Source organism: Carassius gibelio, chromosome B7, assembly GCF_023724105.1.
Source record: "Carassius gibelio isolate Cgi1373 ecotype wild population from Czech Republic chromosome B7, carGib1.2-hapl.c, whole genome shotgun sequence".
Classification (NCBI taxonomy): Eukaryota; Metazoa; Chordata; class Actinopteri; order Cypriniformes; family Cyprinidae; genus Carassius; species Carassius gibelio.
In genome coordinates this window covers 31,565,553-31,581,837 of record NC_068402.1, presented here as the reverse complement: position 1 = coordinate 31,581,837, position 16,285 = coordinate 31,565,553, and the positions used below count along the sequence as shown (strand labels likewise).

Genomic DNA, 16,285 nt, shown 5'->3' with positions numbered 1-16,285 from the left:
AAACAAAGGAGGGCACTAGAACAATATCAACTTGAGCAATTTTCACTTTTGGATGAACAATCCCTTTAAAATCTTCACTTTCACTGAGGGTTCTTTGGGGAACCCAAAATGGTTTACAATAGAACCACCTGTTGTGAAAATCTCCTTTTGGAATCATTGTTTTTACAGTGTAGTTCCCTTCTGCTGTAACACAGAATACAACGCATACTTGTTTTTCTTTAAAAGCTAGTCCAGAACCAGACCAACATGAATCATCATTTACTAGCCTGGACAAACAGGTCTCTCTAACAGAGATGTTTGGGACCATGCACGCACACAAACCTCACTTGGTGGGCACAGTTGGTGAGCCAGACCGGTGGAAGTGGATGTTCTGCCATTTGCCATCACGACGGTGCCAGACACGTGTTTCTTCAGACTGCATGGTGCGAGGCATATTGTTGACATCCATGTATTGGGTGAGCCTTATATAAGCGATGCATGCAGCATCCTCTCCGATCAGGTGTACATGAGGGTTCAGCAAGATGGTGTGGATGGGTTTGTGGCCTTTGGAGAGAGCTAGAGCAGAGGACAATACTACTTATGCTTGTGTCATTCAAGGCACTTTCACCCATTATAAAACAATATGTATGGATGTGGATGCATTTAATTAAACTAAAGGACATATCCACTTTAGTCACAACACTTGTAAAATGCACTAGATTTTAGAAACTCATCTTCATATCACTCCAAACACATTTGAATTTCCATTTCTAAATTTTACATTTACTATAAGTCAAATACTATAATACTGTAATTAGTGTAATTCACTTTCTTTTTAATTTGTAAAATTGACTAGCAAAATTTTTTTTAAGTGAATCTTACAACAATATTTTTTTCACTGTTCTTGTGAACTTTAGTTTGCACTAATCCTAACATTAAGCCAGTGGTTCCCAACCTTTTTCAATTCGCGGCCCACACAACCAAACACATATGTTTGAGCGGCCCACTGCAAAAAAACTGACCCCACTATTATTAAGTTAATAATTTAGCACTCAGAAGCTAGATTGTTAACTGTTTTGGCACACACATATATGCTAAATGTATTCCGGATGAATTTGAAGCATATTTCCAAAAGAAAACCAATTAGAGACTTATCAAAAAGTTGTAACGTCTCTAAAACAGACAAAATAGTCAAAATAATCACTATAGTAAAGGTGTAACAAAATTTATAGACTTATGGCAAAAAATATAAATAAATACATCCTGTGTACAGGGACTTTTTGTTTCTTTTTTGCCACGCATTGTTCATAGAGCTCATTAATTGTAGTGGTGCCTCAGGTGTTGAAATAGATTTGTTCACACATATTCCATTTGCAGTGTGTATACAATATGTGTGAGCGGTGCAGAAGCAGCAACAAGATATTGTAACACGAAAGCACATTAAAATAATGCCTGAGCGCGAATCTCTCTGTTTGCACACAGATTTCCTTTGCTCTGTCATAAAACCAGACGTGCTTGCTCAGATACACGCTGCTGTCACGCGGAGAGAGTGCAAGCATTTAAAACGTGTCTCCTCTCACTCAAACTGCGTTCTGTGCACTCACAACTCTCTCTATGCTCATGTGCTAGATATTAATTATTTTTGCACGTTTTTATTTCTAGCCTTTTACCGTGTGCAGTGTGAATGCTCTGATCCGTTAAAATGGGCTCGGAAAAGGTGCATCACAGACAGTGTGTGAACCTGGAGTTAGGTATATGCCAGTCTGTTCTGTTCTCGTGCTAGGCATGCTGCATTCTGATTGGATCAGATAGCATACTGCGGGAGGTCAGGGCCGTGGAAAATGGTGCTATAAAGCAATTTAGAAAATCACACACAAATCGTTATTTTATGGTGATTTCAATTAATCACACAGCCCTAGAATGGACTGGAAATTAACAGAAAATATCTCAGGCTGGCACCGCTCATCAAAATGGGAAAAGATCCAGGCAGAGCTCAGCAGCGGCAGTCAGCGGCAGTCAGCGGAGCAAGCAGTCAGGAGGGACATGCTGAAAGCCATTTATGCATGTTTGAATTTGTTGTTCTGTACCATATGCAGCAAAAATATCTAAGATAAATTGGTGGTTTATTCTTAAACCAATCAGCGTGCTCAAATAGTGGAAGCACAGTAACAAACAGTTTAGTATTTCTTTTTTGTCATTTACCGTATTTTTCGGACTATAAGTCGCACCTGAGTATAAATCGCATCAGTCCAAAAATCCGTCATGACGAGGAAAAAAACATATATAAGTCGCACCGGACTATAAGTCGCATTTATTTAGACCCAAGAACCAAGAGAAAGCATTACCGTCTACAGCCGCGAGAGGGCGCTATATGCTGCTTAGTGTCGACTACAGGAGCACTGAGCAGCGTCTCTGGCAGCATAGAGCGCCCTCTCGTGGCTGTAGATGGTAATTTTTTCTGTTAGTTCATTTCTCTTGGTTCATGTCAAATTAATTTTGATAAATAAGTTGCACCTGACTATAAGTCGCAGGACCAGCCAAACTATGAAAAAAGGTGCGACTTATAGTCCGGAAAATACGGTAATTATACATATAAGAAATGATGTTATGTTATGACTTAGACATTTTTACATATATTAAGAATATTATTATTTAATTTAAAAGTAATTGCCTTCCCACCTGCAATATCACAGCGACCCACTAGGGGGTCACGGCCCACAGGTTGAAAACCACTACATTAAGCTATAGCATGGCATCAGAACGTACTGTAACATTGTGTCATGTCTTACAGTTTTCAAAGTAGAACCTGTGGAACTCTGTCCCCTCGACTAGGTTTCCCAAAGCTTCAGGTTCAAAAGATGTCAATCCAGGGTCACAAATTTTCCTGTAAAATACAACATAATATGAAACATTAAAGACAAAAAGAGGCATTGTTTATCAGAGTATATTTTTTTTAATACCTGCATGAAATAAATAATAATAATAATAAAAAACACTCACGTGTATGCTTCAAAATCTCCATTATTTATGGCTTCGATCAGCAGCTCTGTGACTTTAATTATCTCCTGTTTCCGTGCTGGCCAAATATAAAATTAAAAAAAAAAAAAAACAGTGAAGAACTGCGCAGAAGACTGTAAACATTATCCTTTAGCTGGTGAACAAACAGACTGTGAAATACATTAATTTTAAACCATAAAAGATTGTGATGTTAGATTATCCAGTGAGACTTATGAGTCTGTACTTTAAAATTAATCAAAAAGATTCACAAATATGTCTGAAAGGTACTGGCCAGCCATCAATGCAAATCAAATATTTATTGTATGTTCAACCATATCAATGTAAAAGAAAAGTGAATCACTTAAACACGTGAGTTTAATTATGTGGAGAACTGTACTGTCTTATGTATACCTTTAGAAAGCAGTTTATTGATTCAACCTTTTCCAAGCCAAGGATATCTTGATGAACAGAAAAATGGACCCCAGGTACCTCGTATTGTATAAAACAGGGTGTTGCATTTTTAGGTTGCCAGTAAGAATGTGTATAGTACCATGTTAATTAATTAACTTTTTATTGATACTTGTATTGTAAATCCAATAAAATAATCATAAATAATTACAATTTACAAAAAAAGTGCTTTTTACAATGCAGATCATGCCAAAACAGCTTTATAGTAATAAACCAGGAAATAGTGTGTCAAAATAGTGTGCCTTTCTCCTGTGGACAGACAAAACCAGCAGTTTTATTCTAAACTGCAACTACAGCCTAACATATAATATAAACTAGCAATGCCTGAAGTTATTAGCAATTTCTTCATTGTTTTGAGACAGTTCTTCTCAATAAATGCATCATACAGTTAGCAAAAATATCCAAATTGGTCTGAATCACTTTACTCAGTAATAAATAATTTCCGGTAAAATAATACCACCATATATTATAAGGGAGAGAATATAAACGGCACATGGATAAAGTGGAGTATTTACTTAAATACCACGGTTATATGGTTTCACGGTATACGGTATTAAACAATCAAAACAAGTTTTTTTTTTTGGGGGGGGGGGGGCGGTAGAATAAATATTTGAAAGCATGTGTTTATTCGAATTTCATTAATCAAAAACAAGAAAATTTTACCATTGATTATTTATTAGTTTAATAACTTATATTTATCATTAATTGATACAAATTCATAAATTCTGGTTTGACTTAATTTTGCTGGACTCTGTACAGTATATGATTTAATACAAATATACTATCAAAAATGGTGGGAATGAAAATGCATACAAATTTAACAATTTAATTGATGTTTTAAAATTTTGTTTTCACAAAGGGCTACACAAAAGAGATTTACTAAATTAAAATGAGTGAAAAAATTATATTCCCTAATGTTTATGTAAATTATTATTATTATTATTTTAGAAGTAGGCTACATCATAGTACAATCGTAATTTCTGTCAATTTCTTTGAGTTAAAAAGCAGACTTTTATTTGGACAGCTTTGAGTGTCAATTAATTTGTTTTTGACAGTGGTTTTCACTAATAAAATAATGAAATGATTATTAATTGTTCTCTCATTGTTTGTGTTCATGTCCTCAGATAGTTAGACAGCAGGCACTGTTAAACCTGCCACTTTAAACCACGCAGGCATATACTTGAGTATGTAATACATGACAACGCCGCTCTTTCACAGAGAGACATGCAAAACAAACAGATTAGCCTACATATTTATATAGCAGTGCGTTTGTCATTATTTTACAGCTTTGTTTTTTATTTATTCATCAACCCATAAAATCACACATTTTATGTGACATCTGCAGAATAGCTAGCTACTGTAAATTCACTGTCATGACTGGATTCTGGGAATCACTCCGCATCACAGAAATCATAATGCATTAACCTTAAATTATAAATGTTATTTTCTGTCTAAATATAGTTTGTATAATATGAAATTAATAGATACCAGATTCAACTGGGTGAATGAACTGGACACATCTCTTGAAGCACCTGATGAAACCTACTATTGTGAAACCGTGGATGATGTCACTCAGAAAAGTGAAATATTAACAGCACTGCAACTAAAACATGGATCTGGCAACTAAAAAGAAAGTTGACACAGGAGCTAAATGCAACATTACTGTATCTGATCAACAAGTAAACCTCATTCTATGATGAAAAAGTAAACTGGGGTACAGGAATTCAGTGACCTGTGTGACCAAAATGCACATATCTGAGTGAGAATCTTTTCTCAACTATGAGCTTCAATAAATGCAAGTTCAGAATGTTGCAATAATTTTTTCTTTTCTTTTAATTTTGTACATACACAGGATTTCGAGCACATTTGGAGTAGCCCTCACTACTACTCTCTAATGGCCTTGCAGAGTGTGCAGGACAATCTGCTAAACATCTGCTGGAGAAGTACTGTAGGGAATGAAGTGACATAAAAGCTGCTTTACTTCATCTGCATAATCTTTCATGGAATGACCTGCCATCCCCTGCCTAACTCCTCCTGTCTAGGCACACGGGCTGAGATGAGCTCAAGGCAGGCTGACTTTTTGTATGCCTCAACATCAAGGCAATACTGGTCAGGAAGAGACAGAAAAGCTAATAATATTATGACTGTAATGACCACAGACTCCTGCCTTTACAACTAAGTTAGACTGTAAAGGATGCAGACAGCTGGTTCCACAGGGCACCACTCCTCAACCCAACGTCTAAGTGATAACCTCTCAAAGGCACACAGTACATATACATAATTGACATCTCATAGTGCATGTTCAAGTATTGCTCTTCATTTGCAGAAGTACCATCCCAAGTCCAAGTACCTACAACTGGTGCCACTGCTGCTGCAACTGCTCAGCCTAATGTCACTATAACGCTCAGATATGGAATACAGCCATTATAACACAAAGGGGGTTTTTTTCCTAGCAGACTCCAAACAGTCTTTGGGCAGTTTGTTGTTGTCCAACTCTTTGCATCTAAGGTTAAAATAAGCCTTCTTAAACCAAACCAGGGGCTTAGTGTGTACATAAAGGATTGCAACTCAACATGCTTAACTACTATTTTTAGAAAACAAGACAAATTAATACAAACTTCAGAAGTGCAAGGTAACACAGATGCAACATTTCAGGACCAAATCAAAAAAGATATAACAATTATCAGAAAAAAATAAATAAATCCAGTTAGGCCATGCTGTCTAGGAGCACAAACAGAATCTTTCTCCAAAACCAGGAAAACTGTCAACAAAATCATCTTTTTTTTCTGTCTAAATATAGTTTGTATAATATGAAATGAATAGATATCAAGCTGCATGCAACAACAAAGTGCACATTTAAAAATTCACAAACAAGACTGTCCTCAAACCATATTTTTATCAGCATATGTAAACTATTGAATTACTTGCCATTTTGTTTTTAGTAAAGTACTTGTCACAATGCATGAACAATATGCTATATATGTGAACATCAGCACATGCATGAATGAACCCACACAAAAGCAAACTCATTCACATACACCCCCACATCTCAAGGATGTCCCAATCAGACACTGTGTTTTCTGTGACATGGCTCCTTCCTCACAAAAAGACAAAATGTTGAGTGAAGTGACAAAATCACAGCCATAGCAGAACATATGTAGTGTTTGTTACTGCCACGCAGAGTGTGATTTTGAACCGATGTTATTATATCATAGACTGGAATAGTTAGGGGGTGAATAGTGCTGCATTTTTGGGCTGAAAAACATTCTTTCTCCACTGACAGTCAGAAAACAATCACAATTCAAAATAATCACAATTTCATTATATTATAGTATTTTTGTAGGGCTCTTAAAAGCACAAAGAATAGCTATGTTGCCCTATCTGTTTTAGTCCTTAGCTCAAGACAGGCGCTAGTAAATGGTTCGGGATTATGTGTTCTTGTGGAGTCATCAGCATTGACGTCATTTTCATGCAGCTCTAGAGTGATTAGTCAGAATGATTGGCTTAAAAAACCTGGCAGCACAAAAAAGCACGCATGAGAAAAGATGGCAGTTTCCTATGAAGTCTTGTGCCAGCCTAACAACTGCCATTGAATGGAAATGCTCAAGAATAGGTTATCCAGTTATTTTAGATCTTCTAAGCTGAACAGAAAAAAAAAAAACCTGTAAAATTCCAGTCAGACAGCGGGATTGTGCTTTCTGACATGAACCTTTTTTCTTTTTTGACTGTGCATTTATTTTAATTGGCACTAGAGGGCACTAATGCATCACAATAGCCTTGAACGTCTTATTAAACCAGCACCTCAAGGGACACTTTACAATCAAAATGAAGAACAACCCCAGATGTTTGCAGTGATGCTTCACTGCTTCAGTGACAGTGACAAAATAACAGCACCAAATTCACACTCACTGAATCTTTTCAAACTCTAAATATGACAAGAAAGAAAATGAAATGTTATAGAGAGTAAGTATACTCACTGTGTCCAACCAGGTTAACAAATCATACAAATTTATATCTTTCTCATGGTAAGGTTTGCCCAGTGGTTTCAAGAGCCACTGAAAATCAGTTGATTTCAATGAGAGGTGTTGATTTGACTAATGCAAATGAGAAGAAAGAGCAACACAATGCTAAGACAACCAATGACAGCACAGAAACATAATGTAATTGATTGTAAGCAAGATAAATAAGATTCATGTGACTAATTTATTTTTGTTTAGTCACAAAATGATACATTAAGTATTTTTTTAATTTTTTTTTACAAACCTGATACATAGTAAGAATTAAATGCTCTCTTGTTTAGTGGTAAATGCCTTTGTGGTCAGTGGTTTAATAGTCATGGTTTCTGCAGCCCAAAAATAAAGAAACAAACCAAAAGAGCAGAATGCTTATTACTGATCAACAATACAGCATCTTTGTAAGCTTTGTAGCTCACCGTCAATGGCAGTTTTTAATCTGGGATCTTTAATGTTAAAGTGATAGTCTATTCAAATTTTTAAATACTGTCATAATTTACTCAACCACTTGTTATTCTAAACATATGCATTTCTTTATTATGTGGATGTGGAATGTTAATAAAACATATGTTGAAGAATGTTGGTTAACAAACCAGTTTTAACAAAGAATAAAGAACATTCATACACTTTTAGAACAACCTTAGGTTGAGTAAATGATACAATTTTCATTTTTGAGTTGATTACCCCTTTAAGATTTTGTCTTAACCAGCAACCACCACAATTTTTGAGTCATTTCATTGTTTGCTTGGTTCTGTTGTATAATGTTGGACAGACTCAGTGCTTAATTTGTAAATGGATAATTGCCGGATCAAAAACAGCAATGAAAAGGCGCTGTGACTGATATCACAACACAGCTACAGTGTTCCTGTAGCTCAACTGGTAGAGCATTGCGTTAGCAAGCGAACAAGCGCAAGGTTGGGGTTTCGATTCCCCGGGAACACATGATAGGTAAAAATTGATAGCCTGAATGCACTGTAAGTCGCTTTGGATAAAAGCGTCTGCAAAATGCATACATTTAATTTTATTTTAAATTAAACTTCGGTTTTCCCAAAACATTCAATGATGTCACTAAAATTGTATTGCCACAGCCATAAGAGTATTGTTCACAAGTTTCTGCATAGACCTAACTAGCCTAGGGATCAGGTTTTCAAACCCTGGGTCAAAAATGGATTGCACATATTTTCAGCAATTGAAATTTGACATCGCGGTCTGTTCATTATCAAAATAAAATACAGTCAACCAATCAAATAAAAAGATACACTGGTCAATTTAAATAGTCCATATATAATCTGTGCCATTCAGCATGAGCACCGGTCCACTGTGCTGTTAAGTATATTATCTTGTACATGCATACCCTCTCTCTAAATGTTCCGTTGCTCACAAAATAAGCAGTAAGCACCAATCACTGAGAGCGATTTTGAACTTATGAAATCTGATTGGTCAAAAATATGTTGAGGACACAACCTCCTAATACATCTACATACTTGCTCTGTCTCTTATGTCACAATCGAATGCCCTTGTTAATGCCGGCTCTTTAAAAACAAATACGAACACAAAAATCCAAAATCTGACAGGATCTCGTTCAAATTAAGCACAGGGCAGGCTCACTCACAAATAAATTTAATTTCATAAACGTAGAGTGCCATGATCAATGTTTTCAACAGACTTGTTTTTGGAAGTCAAGAAAAAAATGTTTTATGAAGACAAAATATCTCTAAAGACAAAATGAATATTGCACTATTTTTGGAGCTGCATGTTTAGCTACTCCTTGATCTCGAAATTACTTTTACAGAACATATTCTTCCGGATATATATGACCTGACAAAATGTAAATAAATTACAGACTGAATCACACAACATTAAATACTGTTACAGAGTTCAATAGAAAGCCAGACCCAGCATCTAAAAATAAGCTATTGCTTGGCTTCACTAACAACAGCTGAGGTCTTGTGTGTGCAAATTCCAGAAAAAAAAACTAACAAACAAACAAAAAAAACACATGAAGTCATTTTTACTCATTTGCAATCATGTCTAAAGGTTCGGCTATCAGTGTACACCATTTTAAAACTGTGTATTGACTTCCTGTCTCCCTCCCCTGTCACTTACACTGAATGGTGATGTGGCTCTGGATTAGCGGAGACCGTTTGGGAGCAGCCTTGGGATTAATGCACTGGCCACAATCGGATGTTGAGTTGACGTAGACGAAGGCCAAAAAGGCAAATAGAAAAACAAGCAGGTAGAGTGCCAGGAGGGCTTTGAGAATGCGGTCACAGCAGACTTCTTCAGGCCACATGTTTGGAAGGTACCAGCAGGATGAGACAGAGGAGGAAGTGGAAGAACAAGACTGCTGGGAATTAAACTGTTCGCGCTTGTATATTCTAGGAGAAGCGGTAGGCAGGTGGTATACTGGTCCTAGTAAATGTGCCATTTGGAGGGTATATTAATATGGGAAGAACATCAAGGACAGGATGGGAGGATGGATAGAAAGACAGATGAATGATTTTGTGGACAGATTGGTGGACAGGAAAGCAAATAAATTAAGACACGGATTGATAGTGTTAGGGTAAAAAAGCAAGGGTAAGGTTGTAAAAAGAGGAGAAAAAGGATAAAATGAGTAGAAATGACATAAGGTGAATAACAGATTGACATATTGTTTGCAGGGCATCCCCTGAAAACAAAGACATTAATGAAACAGCAAAGGAAAGACAGATGGTACAGGAATATCTCCATTTTAAACGTATTCATCTTTCACTCTTTGCGGACTTATGTGAGTTCTATGTTTGTGATTTTTTTAAATGTTTTAAACAAAAAAAAAACTATCAAAAAAACACCATTCTTCACAGTTATTGACATAATGTTGTTCAGTTTGCAAAATACACAAGAACCAATTTAATCATTTTTGTAGTTCATATAAGCAGTAAGGGGGATGTGTATGTACAAATCTTAAAGATCCTACTGAAACTAGGTTTCTTTAAGCAAAGAAAAATATTGGGTATTAAAATACATTAAAAAATGTAGTTATATACAGGTGTAATGAGACTCAACCTCACACAACTTGAAAATATATAACAAATTAAAATACCATTAAATGCTATTAAAAATCATGGCACAAAAACACACACAAACTGTCACTGCACCACCCGCATTTACATCACACAACCTAATCTACACATGATTACACAAGATCACACACCTGCAATAAAGAGACATAATCATTGTTCTACCTTCAAAGCTCATAACAGCAAAAAAAAGAGGAACAGAAAGTTAGCAGGCATGTGAAAAGAAAGCTTAAAATAAGAAGCTTCATCTCAATAGATATTCACCAACCATGACCACCGAGTTGGGTACAGCGGGCAAAACTAATAATAAAGTACACATGCAGGAAACAGGTGGTCAGCGATGTTCATTCTGCATGTTTCCACTTTAATAGCATGACACGGTACATGAGAGTAGTAGTTAAAGAATTCTCTACTGAAAACCCACAATTATAGACCACTAATCTAAAAACTGGTGGGGTCTATGGGGGTGGAGTGGGCATCCCCCTATGGTGGTACTTTAGGCCTGAAGCAGAACAGTTCAACAGTAGTGTTTTCAAATAAAAGATTTCTTAAGAATCCTGTAAATCTGAAGCACAAAACGTTTCCTGTCTGAGAACTACTCGTTGTTGTTGTTGTTTTTTTGTTTTTTTTTACTAAACTGGTGAGTATGAATATAAATATAAATTAATATGTAGAGCTTATTGTACAAATGAAGGTTCAACTCTACCTTTAATGTCTTCATCTTCCATAGTGGTGTTGGCACTCTCTGATGATTCCTGGAAGGCAACAAAAATACACACATAAACAAACAAGCATATAATTGAATAATTTAAAAAGTAATTTACTAATAATTAGAATTTTAAATAGGCTCAAGTTGAATGATTATTAAAGCAGTCAGAAATTGTTGTAAAAAGAAGCTGAAACCAGTCTGTGGTGTGAAGTGGTTAATTGACCTCGCTGTATTGATAGAGGTGCTTTGGGTTAGTTAGATAAACACTGGTTTGGCCAGCAAACCGCCTTTTCCAGAAGCTTCAAAACTTATTTCTCATTGCAGAATAACTTACTTGATGCATTTAATTAAACTTGTTCTTGATAAAACAGAAACTGTGCAATTTTGATGTGATGATTGACCAAGAAGTTTGAGTATACAATTTCAACATCATGTGTTCTATTTCCTAACCAAACAAGAACAGCACTTATTTCCACCGTGCAAAGTGAACTAAACTATTGAGAAACTAGAGAAACATCTGAAGAAAACATCTGCTGAAACATGCAGGGATAAACACAATATAATGATAACAATTTGTCACTGACAAGTACTGTACTGTATACAGTATGCTGCCCTAGCAAACATACAGTGCCAAAAATAAGTTTGTGAACTCTGAAAGTTTCTAGTTTTATACTCTGGTTATCAACAGCATGCTATAAATGTTGTTCATACACTGAAAAAAGTGTACCCTTTACATTTTTTAAACCAAAAACGTGCTTGCAACTAGGCACAAAGTCACAATTATAGAGAGTCACTCTCTGATAACTAATAACACAAGAGTTGTTCTTAAAAATGCACTGAATATCAATCAATGAATTAAATAATAATCTAAAAAGTACAATTGTTTGTGTTACTGTAGACAGAGTGTGCTTGTCTGACACTGTTAAATTAAGTAATATTATCCTTTTTTAATGTATTCCTTTTCAATTCTTCTAGCAATATTTGGACCTCACTTACTTTCATTATATGGAAAAATTGTTTAAATATTTTTCTGAATATCATCTTTTGTATTCTGCAAAAGAATGAAATGAGGGTAAACAAGCTTAACATTTCAGACTTTAAACCTTCCATCCATCTTGCTTGCTAGGCTGTATCTTTACAAACTGAATTATTACCTCCGAGATAACAGACAGCATGCATCAGATGCACTACAGACATTAAGTTCAAAATAACTCATGATATCCCTTGTATCTTAAAATAAAAATAAAAAAAAACACTTGATCCTCATTGAACACTTAATACCTTATTTCCATCAGTGGGATTGTGGATAACAGTAGTTTGAGGCTCCTGACATAGAGGTGTGCAAGGAGAGAAAGGAAGATAAAACAAAATAACAAGAGATAAAGGGTGTCAGAATAAGTAATAGTGAGTTAAAGAGTTAAAGGACACCAAGCATTACACGCTGAGTCGTGATAACCTAGATGTTACTGTCCTGAATGTGCTCAGGTAAATTTATAATGGTAGATAGCAGTTTATCTTAAAAAATTCCCATGTAAATTATGTGCAAGATAATGCATCTAATGTTTAACCATATTCATGGAAAGTATTTACTGAAAAATATTTGGATTTTAATTAGCAAAAATTACATAAATCACAAGTTCAGCTGACAGAAATGAATGACGATGTTGAAATTAAGTCAGGATTCAAATATCTTAAAGTAACTTTTTCTAACAAAGCTTGGTGAACTTTAGAAAAGAAGATGAGCATACTGGTTTAGACAATTGGTCATGTAATTATGAGATGGAAATATGGGTAATAATTACTACAGTACATTTTCACTAGAGCAAAAGTACAGCATACCCAGCCAAAGCATGCAGTAACACAAGAACGTATCAGGAAGAACACAAGCCAATCTTTCAAAACCTTCATTCAGTCTCTGGGGTTTGTTTCAAGTGTTGCTAATTTTTTGTTATTGCATATTTTTCATACGTGGGATCAATGTAAAACATATGTTGAATCCATTCATATTAAAACATGCATTACACGCATTATATCATTTTACATATGAATTTTTTTTTTTTAAGGCATCAATTCGCTACAGGAGGCCTTTATTTACCCCAGAGCCATGTGATGGATCTTTTATGATGGATGCACACACTTTATTTAACTACTTTTGGACTGTTGAACAAAAACACCCGCCTACGCCCATTCTAATGCTTGGAAGAGCCAGGACAAGATGTAATATAACTCCGATTGGATTCGTCTGAAAGAAGAAAGTCATATACACCTAGGATGCCTTGAGGGTGAGTAAAACATGGTGTAATTTTCATTTTTGGGTGAACTAACTCTTTAACACACAATGATGCACCCTTTAAAAACATGGTTAGCTCATGTATGCTCAAGGAAAGAATAGTCAGTTAGCAAACACACAAGCACCGGCCAAAGGTTACATGGAGAGGCCTTGAGCACAGCATGAAGTGAACTTCCCAAAAATACACTCTATGGGGTCAATTTTAAGAACATGAAAACTTTTCTTATAGTGGGGTAATCAGTAACCAGCACATAACCCTTACTAAGCTATAAACAAAACTATCAGCATGAGAAATTTGCAAACAGGAAAAAATCTTGTCTGTAAATATATTATACCCTGTACACAACAGCTTTACAATGGAGCAGTCTATTTATTTAGTACCCCACTCAGGTGTTCTTTGAACACACAGTGTTAATATTTACTGATTACTGACTAATGAATACACAGAACTCGCATATGTATAGACTAATTAAAACAATGGATATATTTGATTAAGCATTTTAGGATAAAAAATAAATAAAATAAAAATCATCCATTAAAGTATAGCCTTCATAAAAACATAGAATTATTAAATATAACTGTTCTATATGTAATAAAATATAAATATATCTGATTATTTATATACATTAACTTGAATGTTGTAATACAAACAAAATAAAACAATAATTCATTTAGCACTCTAGTCCACACTACACATTTTTGTCACAGTAAATGTTACCATTATTTTAAATACTTACTTTGGAATTAGTCTCTCTCTGCATTGATATATCAATGCAGAATACATACCCACAATTTCAGAATATTGCTAATTATTAGGATTTCACATAGAAGAAGGTGCTGAATTGATTTTAAAAAGAAAGGGCATGCCAACGATGAAAGAAAAAGAGAGAAATGTGAAGCCAGTGGTAAGAAAGAGCAACTGACAAACAGTCATACAAACAAAATACCAGAGCTGGAGAGGGAGCAGGATCTTTAGGGCTGGTGATTACGTTGGTTTTGTTGTTGATCTATAGGTGGGAGGGGACAAGGCAGACAAGCAAAGCTTTAGAACAGCAAGGGAAACGTCAAATTTTGTTAATCTAAAATCTAGAAATCAAACCGATATTACACAGTTTGCGTTCCATGGATATTTAAGGAATAATTAATTTGCATATTTGATAATAATCACTATTAACTATTCCTCAACTTAAGAAAAATTGGGCCTTCAAATAATTAGATTTTTCATTGGAAACGGTAATTTATACAAAATGGAATTTACAATTCTGTCTGAATTATGCTGTGGAAATGACAAGTTATATAAAAGCCATTAAAGTCTAACAGGCATAAAAGTTTTAAGACTTCTCAAGTTTGCAACAGAATAATCTTGTAGAGGAGTTAATGTAATTCACAGATTCCCAGGGAAACAGCTAGATCATTAAACAGTATGAAGCGGAAAAGACTTTTCATTGGCATCAAATTATCCTACCAAACCTCTCAAAATCCTCTTCTTTTGAGGCAGTCATTAATTTTTTGATGGACTATACATGTGTCATGTAAGAAGACAAAGAAAAAGAAAAACACATTCTTATCAAATACATACAGCGTTCCCTACAGACTACAGAGACTATAATCTATAACTGAATTTAAAGTAACCCTGAATATAATGTTCCAGTAACAATCATGTCAATATGACTTTCATTCTTCTTAAGCCAATAAAACCTACCCCTATTTTACTTTTGGGATCAGTGAAGAAAACCATAAAGCACATGAAACAGACATGTAATAAATTTTTACAGGAATCATGCCTTTGGGTCCTTATGATATTAAAATCTTGGATGTTCAAAAAATAAATAATAATAATAATAATAATAATAATAATAATAATAATAATAATAATAATAATAATCCAGAACAGTATACAACTGAAAAGGTTTTTAGTCTACATCTAGAATAGCTATAAAGAAGATAACTATAGTAATGGCAAAAAGAGAAATATACATATAATGAGATTATTATAACTAGAATGTCTCACCATTGCAACTTCTGTAGAGTTAGGCTTCCTTTTCTGCAGTTAGATGTAGTAAATCATAAAAATAAATCCTTATTATCACCATGCTACCAGATGATGCATTTCTCATTGTACTAATTCTGGAGAAAAAAATCTGTGACAACATTAATCTTATCCTCTCATGAAAAGGAAAGGCTTTTATCAAAGCATACTGTATAAAACAGAAAAAAACATTTAAACTTTGTCTATTTTTGTTTCAGCTTTGCCATGTTTCATTGGGAAGAGACTGTATCCCATTTTATACAGTATATTTTTGCGCTATATATGTGGACCTTCTCTTATAATTAAAAGTTTTGGCTATTTCATAAAATTGGAAATATAAATTGGAAATACCCATGTGAATGCAGCTAGCTTTGTAAAAAAAATAATAATAATAATAAAAAATAATATATATATATATATATATATATATATATATATATACATACATACATACATACATACATACATACATATATATATATATATATATACATATATACATACATACATACATACATATATATATATATATATATATATATATAAAGACTATTGGGAAAGTACTTGACTAGTCTGTTCAAAGCCCAGGCCTAAGTATTACAGTTTATACACATTACAAATAATGTGTGTTACATAATCAGATTAAGTAAAACAATTATTTTGAAACTACAATAAAATATCATGTTACTTTTTCAAATAAATAACTTCATTTATTGTGTGGAGTACAAGTGTTAAGACCAT

General features: G+C 34.4%; 1 protein-coding gene across 9 annotated transcripts in view; it reads right to left on the bottom strand.

Annotated features, from left to right (window-relative positions):
• The window catches only part of camk2d1 (calcium/calmodulin-dependent protein kinase (CaM kinase) II delta 1), a 104,147-nt gene that overhangs the window by 2,719 nt on the left and 85,143 nt on the right, over positions 1-16,285 (bottom strand). The window contains exons 14-20 of one of the 9 annotated variants that reach the window (XM_052560208.1): positions 14,463-14,522; positions 12,507-12,551; positions 11,223-11,271; positions 9,564-9,869; positions 2,980-3,055; positions 2,769-2,863; positions 327-555 (exon numbers count right to left, since the gene is read on the bottom strand). In XM_052560208.1, the coding sequence (XP_052416168.1) occupies positions 327-555; positions 2,769-2,863; positions 2,980-3,055; positions 9,564-9,869; positions 11,223-11,271; positions 12,507-12,551; positions 14,463-14,522 (860 nt within the window). Of the gene's footprint in view, positions 1-321; positions 556-2,768; positions 2,864-2,979; positions 3,056-9,563; positions 9,870-11,222; positions 11,272-12,506; positions 12,552-14,462; positions 14,523-16,285 lie in introns of all 9 variants that reach the window. The other 8 variants (XM_052560207.1, XM_052560209.1, XM_052560210.1 and 5 more) reach the window with 8 other exon arrangements.